This window comes from Prunus persica, chromosome G1 (assembly GCF_000346465.2).
Source record: "Prunus persica cultivar Lovell chromosome G1, Prunus_persica_NCBIv2, whole genome shotgun sequence".
In the NCBI taxonomy this organism is placed as follows: Eukaryota; Viridiplantae; Streptophyta; class Magnoliopsida; order Rosales; family Rosaceae; genus Prunus; species Prunus persica.
In genome coordinates, this window is record NC_034009.1 from 37,731,636 (window position 1) to 37,739,601 (window position 7,966).

Consider the following 7,966-nt stretch of genomic DNA (forward strand, 5'->3'; position numbering starts at 1 on the left):
AAAAACTCAATACAAGAAAAACCAAGGAAGATGAGCAAATCCCAGAAAAGAAAGCGCAACAAGTTGGAGGTATGTGATGTGAGTGTCTTCTAATTAACTTGACTTGGAAATTCCAACGGGTTCCATATTGAACTTTGCTGCCGCACATATTTATTCTTCTTTTTTACTGATATATATCCTTGTTTATTATGTAGGTTGAATCCAAATATTCAAAACGCAGGAAAGCTTTACAATTCCCAAAAGCTGGATTTAACAAGAATAATGGAGACTGTGCTTGTAATGATCAAACTGAGCCTGATCATCAGTTAGAAAAAACTCAATCAAGGCAGGATTTGGATGAGATTCATGAGGTGTGCAATCAATTATAGTTGAAGAGTATGATTTGTGAACCAATATTGTGAATTCTAGCTACAAAGTTTTTATTTTTTGGGTTTTGTAAATTGTATGGCATGAAATCTGAAACTGTTTATATGTATATTTTGTTCTTCTGACAGGACAAAGTAAAAGAGAGCACAAAAGTAAATTCCAGCAGCAGAGCAAGTGAATTATCAGAATTTCCTGCAGCAAGGCCTCTACTTGCACCAACCATAGTGCATGTATCAAGGCCTGATGAAGTTGAAGAAGCAAGGAAGGATCTTCCAATAGTAATGATGGAGCAGGAGATCATGGAGGCCATTAATGAAAATTCCACTGTGATTATACGTGGAGAGACTGGATGTGGTAAAACAACCCAAGTTCCTCAGGTGGGTTTGTTGGCATTCTGGTTCTAAGGCATGTTTAGAAGTGATTGTGGAAGTATTAAAAGCGTTTTTTGACAATCAAAAGCATTCTGACTGCTTATTAATATTATTAGTTTATATGCTTGATTTTCCTAGTAATGATTGTCTTTATATGTTTAATTTTTTTAAAGTCATCTTGAACGTTCTAAATTCTGCATTTGGGTTGACATGTTGCAGTTTCTTTTTGAAGCTGGCTATGGTTCAAGCCACTCTAATTCTGCCCAAAGTGGTATTATTGGTGTAACTCAACCCCGCCGTGTTGCAGTCTATGCGACGGCTGAGCGAGTGGCGTATGAGCTTGGACTGAATTTAGGTAAAGAGGTCGGCTTTCAAGTTAGGCATGACAAAAGAATGAGTAAAAGTAGTTGCTCCATCAAATTCATGACAGACGGAATATTACTACAAGAACTCAAGGTACTTTAAGCAAATGATATCTTTTTAAAATCCATGTCATGTTTTGAACACTTATAAACATCAAATAACCAACTTCCTGCTTTTAGTATGCTTCCTCTGGTAATGAAACCTTATGGAGTATGCGTAATTAAACTGAGTCATCTTTGTGTAATAATGTTTTTTTTTTTCAAATTGTGCAGAGTGATTTTTTGTTGAAGCAATACTCTGTCATAATTCTTGATGAAGTACATGTGCGGAGCTCGAACACCGACATACTTATCGGAATGCTTTCACGTGTTATTGTACAGCGTCAGGTGAGCTAGAGAGCAGTGCTTATGGCTAAAAGTTATATTAATCACGGTTAATTTCTCATAATCTTTTGCATGTGATGGCAGAAAGAATATGAAAACCAGCAAAAGGCGGTGCTTTTGGGGAAAAACGTAAGTCGTGAACAACAGATTTTCCCTTTAAAGCTTGTGCTGATGAGTGCTACCTTGCGAGAAGACTTTATCAGAAAGCTTTTTGGTGAGCCCCCGATCATAGAAGTCCCCACTAGACAATTTTCAGTAAAAGCTTACTACGAAAACAGAACCGAGGAAGAAGGGGATTATGTTGAGAAAGCATGTAAAAAAGTCTTGAAGATTCACAAGAGACTGCCACTTGGGGGCATACTTGTGTTTGTCACTGGGAAGCGAGAAGTAGAGCGCTTGTGTCGAAAGCTACAAGGAGCTTCAAGGGAACTTATGAAAAGATCAGTTGAGAGTGATACTGATGAAGTTTCTGATATTGATTCTGTTGAGGATGAGTTGGAGGGTTATTCATATGATTCAGAAACAGAAAGTGAACAAGAATTTTTTCGCGATGACGATAGGGATTCATTGTGCCAAGATACCCCAGGATTAGTTGATGGAACTGTGGCAGAGGTTGTAGGAGAGGATGGTAGCATTGTATCACCGAAAGCTGGTTTCGATTCTTGGGCTGGAAAATCTTCATTATGCTGCAATTCAGCTGGGAAAAAGGGTACTTTTCCAGGCGCACTGCATGTTGTCCCTCTTTATGCCAGACTGAATGCAGAAGCTCAACTTACGGAAATAGAAAAAGTGAAGGAGGGAGGTCGGCTTGTTGTTGTAGCCACAAATGTGGCTGAAACCTCTTTAACTATAAGCAGGATAAAGTATGTTGTTGATACTGGGAAAGAGAAAGTGAAGGACTACAATTCAAATGGCATGGAAACATATAAAATACAGTGGATTAGCAAGGCATCAGCTGATCAGCGTAAAGGAAGAGCTGGAAGAACAGGACCTGGCCACTGTTACCGCCTGTATTCTCAAGCAGTGTATTATAACAAATTCCCTGATTTTTCCGCACCCGAAATATCCAAAGTCCCCTTTGATGGTGTTGCCCTTCTTCTGAAGTCTATGAATATTCTTAAGGTGGGTCCAAATTCATATTCTTTTGTTCAGCATTTTAGATTTTTTTTTTATTAAAAAAAATGCAAGCTATAGTAAGGAGCAAAGATTCGAACACAAGATCTCAGGTGCAGGGGTAACTGCACAATGATTTTGATGGTTCTTACTATGTAGCAGGGGTTCTTAGGCAGTGAATGTTATATGTTTTATTTTGCTACCACTGGGTTATTTGCTCCTTTATGTTCCACAATAAAATGCCTTTTGTTTTCTCTTTTACATCTGTATTGCTCTTGTAACGTATGACCTTTTTCTTCTGTGCATCCCAGATATCCAATTTTCCATTTCCAACTCCTCCAGAGGCTGGTGCTGTGGATGAAGCAGAGCGTCTCTTGGCGGTCCTTGAAGCAAGTGACACAAATGGAAGATTAACGCCTTTAGGGCATTCCATGGCTTGTTATCCCCTGCGTCCTCGTCACTCTCGGATGCTCCTTACGATTTTTCAAATCATGAGTAAACAGAAAAATCGTGCTCGAGCTAATTTGGTGTTAGCATATGCAGTTGCAGCAGTTGCATCTCTGAGTTGTTCAAATCCTTTTCTCAGGCAGTTTGAAGATATTCACACTACAAACCATGACAATGTTTGCAGCGATGCGCCTTTCGAGCATTCAAATCAAGAGAAGTTGACAAAGAAGAAACTAAAAGAAACTCTAAAAGTGCCTCGTGAAAGGTTTTTCAATCCCAGCAGTGATGCTCTGTCCAGAGCTTATGCTTTGCAGTGCTATGAAATATCTAAGAGGCCAGTGGAATTCTGCAATGACAATGCTCTGCACCCGAAAACCATGGAGGAAATATCCAAGCTGAGAAAGCAGCTCTTCGAACGTGTCTTTGAACAAAGTGGCGTTTCTGGTGGGGAGAAAGAATTTTCATGGATCTATGGTAGCATGGAAGATGTAGAACGTGATTGGAGGGTTTCCTATGACAAGAACCCTCTTTCGATGTATGAGGAAGAGCTCTTGGGCCAAGCCATCTGTGCTGGTTGGGCAGACAGGGTTGCTAAGCGCATTAGAGGAAGGAGTTCATCAGTGTCATCTGATTTAGGAGATGGAAAAGTTCGTGCCGTTCGATATCAAGCCTGCATGGTTAAAGAGACTGTGTTCCTCGACCCTTGGTCATCTGTTTCTAATTCAGCCCCTGAATTTCTGGTATACAATGAGCTAATCCAGACAAGATCAGGACCGTACATGTACGGCGTTACTCGTGTAAAATCAGAATGGCTTGTTGAGCATGCCCGGGCTTTATGCACTTTCTCTGCACCCCCAACAGATACCAAACCTTACTACGAGCCTCTAACTGATCAAGTATTTAGTTATGTCATTCCAGCCTTCGGTTCTCATTTGTGGGAGCTTCCACCATTTGGTTTGCCAATGAATAAACTTGATCAGTTTCCAGATCGAGTGAAAGCTTTTGCTTATGCTTTGCTTCAAGGCCAGGTTTTGCCTTGCTTAAAAGTTGTTCGTAAGTGTATGGCAGAACCTCCTGGTAATGTTTTAAAGCCGGAAGCAGCTGGTCGACGGCGGGTTGGGAATCTTTTAGAGAAGCTGATGAGAAACAAGATTCATAACTGCGCTGCGTTAAGACAGGTGTGGAAGGAGAATCGCATGGAGTTGCATCCAGAATTCCTGGCCTGGTTTAATAAGAGTTTCCAAACTAGCAGCTTTGAAGCCCTTTGGTCACTCATGCTTCGTGAAGTTGCTTTAGAGTGATTTCAAGTGAAACAACTAATGGCTGGTCTGGAAGTTGCTAGTTGGGCAACATATTCTATTTATTGTGCCTTTCAGTATATTTCAACATATACATGACTGGGACGGGGTTTAGATTATCAGTGTCTGCTATAAATTTATAGGGTTTTAAGGATTCAATTAACTATTTAGTTACATATGCTGGATAGCATTATTTCGGATTATTATTTTTTCTTTATTAATGAGAGAGAGAAAAAGATTCGAACTTGTAACCTTGCTAGATTTTTTATCCGATTTTTGAATGGTGCATATATCGACACCTTAAGCAATCAGACGAATCTCTTTCGATTAGTTTTCGGGATAAGTATATTGAGTGCCTGCCTTGTAGAACAAAAGAACAGGGTTGGCTCAACCCTGATCCCAGAGAAGGAAGCAGCGATTTCAGAATAGTAGATAGATCTCCATGTATCAATACTTAGGATTTCTTAAAACAAGGAATACAACCAATATAAGAAAAGAGTGCGTTTCTATATTGCCACTAGAATTTCTATTGGTTTTGAAGACCCATTTGCATCCTATCGGCTACGTACACTCCTTCATTGATGCTTTCTTGATCAAAGCTCATAGGGTCATCTTCATTCTAAAGTCATTCAATCTCCTGCACATACACATTCATCAGAAATTGATGGCTTTCTAACTCTTGGGGACTATCTTCTGGTAATTTCGATGACAGGTTGAACATCAGCTTCAGGATCTTGAGGCTCTTCGTGAGAGATTGACTGCTCATTATATTGACTTTTGTGGTGGAGAAGGTTGGACATGTTGCTGCAGGGATACTTCATCTTCATTCTCGTTGATTAGGCAGGTGGGATGATCCCGAAGGTCTTCAATCTACCGATAGCATCAACGATAACAGATTTTTGCGCATTGAGTTTCTCAGCTTCCTCGCAACAAATGTCACCATCCAATTCATCTGATTCATGATATGGAAGCAATAAAAAGTTGAGAGCTAAATGATTTGAATGCACATACAAGTAAAACAAAATCTAGATCAGCGACCCCCACCAGAGCAATAATTGAAGTGCGTAACAGGAGGAGCGAGCATTGCATTCTTGTAAGTAATAGGTGTTTCAGAAAACACAGCCTTGAACAATATCGAGAAGAGTTCAGTTACTCAGAAATAATAATTGGATCAAGGGATAAAAGCATTTTGACATTCTACAAAGTCAAAGGAAAATGTGATAAGAAACCAACAAGCAGGTTTGTAAAAACACATAACCCGCACTAAAGACTCAGCAATCAGTTCCACATGCAAGAAGCTGATTGATACAATGTATAGACTGACACTGAAGGCACATATTCATACTCTCAAAGTTTTAAAAGGTCAGGAATACACATAGTTATGTATGGGAAATTTCCGTGGACAAGAATGCACATGCTCCAGAACACGTATTGCACAACGATCCATATTTGAAGAAATTAAAACCTAAATCAAGCTTGCTTTGCGTGTATAGATTTGTTAAAGAACACCACAAGAGAATATACATAAACAAACAGACAAACAGAAACAGAGATGATGATGACAACATTTGTATGCAAGTACAAGGATATTCCATGAACTATGTGCCCCAGAGCACAAGTCCAAAATGTCCTATATAAATTGGGAGCATGAACAATTATAGTTGGGACTGTCAATAATATAAGACGAAACAAGGAGACGAAACAGCGTCTCCACTTTTTACCCTAACACCTGAAGATTGCTTGGATCACACTGACCTAAAACACACATCCTATTGCATATCTCGAGAGTCTAAACAACAACAAAAGTTTTCTCCATGAGCACAGTGCATTGGACCTTGCATTACCAGCTGAGAAGGTTCGCTGAGCAAACAAAAGATTTTGCAGCTCAGAAATCAGAAGCAAGTTTATACGTGTAAATTTGGTTTTAAGGCAGAAACTCAATACATGCCAGATAAAGCAAGCGAAATATTTTTACAGAAACCAAAACAATAATACATGTGAAAATGGGGGAGATGCACAACGTGCTCTCAGACTTCAGTTTTTCTTTCAACAGCAATTCGGAAAACAGAGGGGAGAAAAACTTAATTATGTCAACATGAAGCATTTTTTTAGCAGAACATTTAAAAAGAAAAAAGAAATTAAAAATCAAAACCCAAGTGCTACGTGTGAAGAGATATCAAAGGGAGAGATCATAGAGCGATACGCATTTTGACACGTGGCGCCTAATAGCCAGGGGTCATTTTTTATAAATAAAAATAATACAGCCGCGCGGCTATATCGGTGCTCTAAATTTTTTTATACAATAGTATAGCCGGGCGGCCATACTCGTTTACACGCGGCGCCTGCTCGTTAGACTGATCCTCTTTGTTTAATTAATAAATAGTATAGCCGCACGGCTATACTGCTGTTTTTTAAAATATAGTACAGCCGCCCGGCTGTACCTAAATAGTACAGCCGCTCGGCTATACCCTCGCTAAGACTGTTTCTCTATTTTTTATTAATAGCCGGGCGGCTATACTCTCTTAAATAGTATAGCCGCTCGGCTGTACTGTTTGTGACACCTCGACCGAAGCGCTGTGCGGCTAATTTTTTTTAAAAAATAAATAAAGAGGGAGAGATCGTAGAGCGAACGAAAGGAGAAATCAAAGAACGACCGAAGGGAGAGATCCTAGGGCGATCGAATAGCGACCGACGAGAAAGATCGAAGAGCGGACGAATTGATATATCGAAGAGCGAACGAACAGAGCATCCAAAAGCGACCGAAGAGATTAGTATATCTAGTTTCTGTGATATATTTAAGCGACGGAATGAAAATCAAGCCAGATATTGATCTCGTTTTCTCGGAAACCAAACAGCTAAGAACTGCAACAAATAAAGAAGCATAAGTTAACACTACTGTAGCAACGAAACGATTACCCCAAGGTTCACGTGGCTCACGTTTCTCCATCGTCGAATTGCAGAGGTTCTTACGCAGAGCTTGTACGGTTTCACAGAGCTTATTCTTTTCGAGTTCTTTTCAGTGTGATTGGAACTGGCTGTTGTAAATTCTAGTCCGTAATTTAACCCAATAATAAAAAGGCTTAAAGTTCTACGAGGCCTTAACCCAATAAAGGCCCAGAACAAATAAATACACTCCGTTTTTACAATATTATTATTATTATTATTTCAGTGATATTTGGGGAGGGGAGGGGGGATTCGAAAGACTTATTTTTATTTTTCAGAAATTTTCTTATTGTTCTACTTAAATTCTGGATCACACGACAACCTTGCCTTCTGAATATTAGGTACCTAAAAAATTCTTTTATTTTCCATTCCTTCTTCCCTTCTATATGATATAATAATTAGATGCAAATTTTGATTCTTTCTTTCTAATGGCAACCGGCCACCTAATTCTTCTTTTTCATATCCAACAAAGCTATTAATGGGAAGCCTTCTGGTTTAGAAGATCCAATTACATGATGCGTAAATTGTACTTGCTAGCTAGATTCATTTGCTTTCAGAGTAGCAGAAGCCAAATTCATTGGTTAGGATTAGTCGATTGAATGTGACATGATTACCGGATTGCCAGACCTATTAAAAATGTTTTTCGTGTTCAAGATGGATAATTCTCCATGTGTCCAGTGTC

At 39.3% G+C, this 7,966-nt stretch overlaps 1 protein-coding gene across 1 annotated transcript; it reads left to right on the forward strand.

Moving 5' to 3' along the window:
• LOC18791576 (ATP-dependent RNA helicase DEAH13) lies at positions 1–4,592 on the forward strand. Its single transcript, XM_020563009.1, has 7 exons — positions 1–69; positions 195–350; positions 495–743; positions 957–1,193; positions 1,373–1,486; positions 1,568–2,605; positions 2,908–4,592. The coding sequence occupies exons 1-7, from the start codon at positions 31–33 to the stop codon at positions 4,342–4,344; spliced, it is 3,270 nt and encodes a 1,089-aa protein (XP_020418598.1). The 5' UTR covers positions 1–30; the 3' UTR covers positions 4,345–4,592.

Coding starts and splice junctions, on each gene's coding strand:
- LOC18791576 (XM_020563009.1), top strand. CDS start 31: ATGAGCAAATCCCAGAAAAGAAAGCGCAACAAGTTGGAG. Junction 70..194: donor GAAAGCGCAACAAGTTGGAG/GTATGTGATGTG, acceptor TTTATTATGTAG/GTTGAATCCAAATATTCAAA. Junction 2,606..2,907: donor AGTCTATGAATATTCTTAAG/GTGGGTCCAAAT, acceptor TGTGCATCCCAG/ATATCCAATTTTCCATTTCC.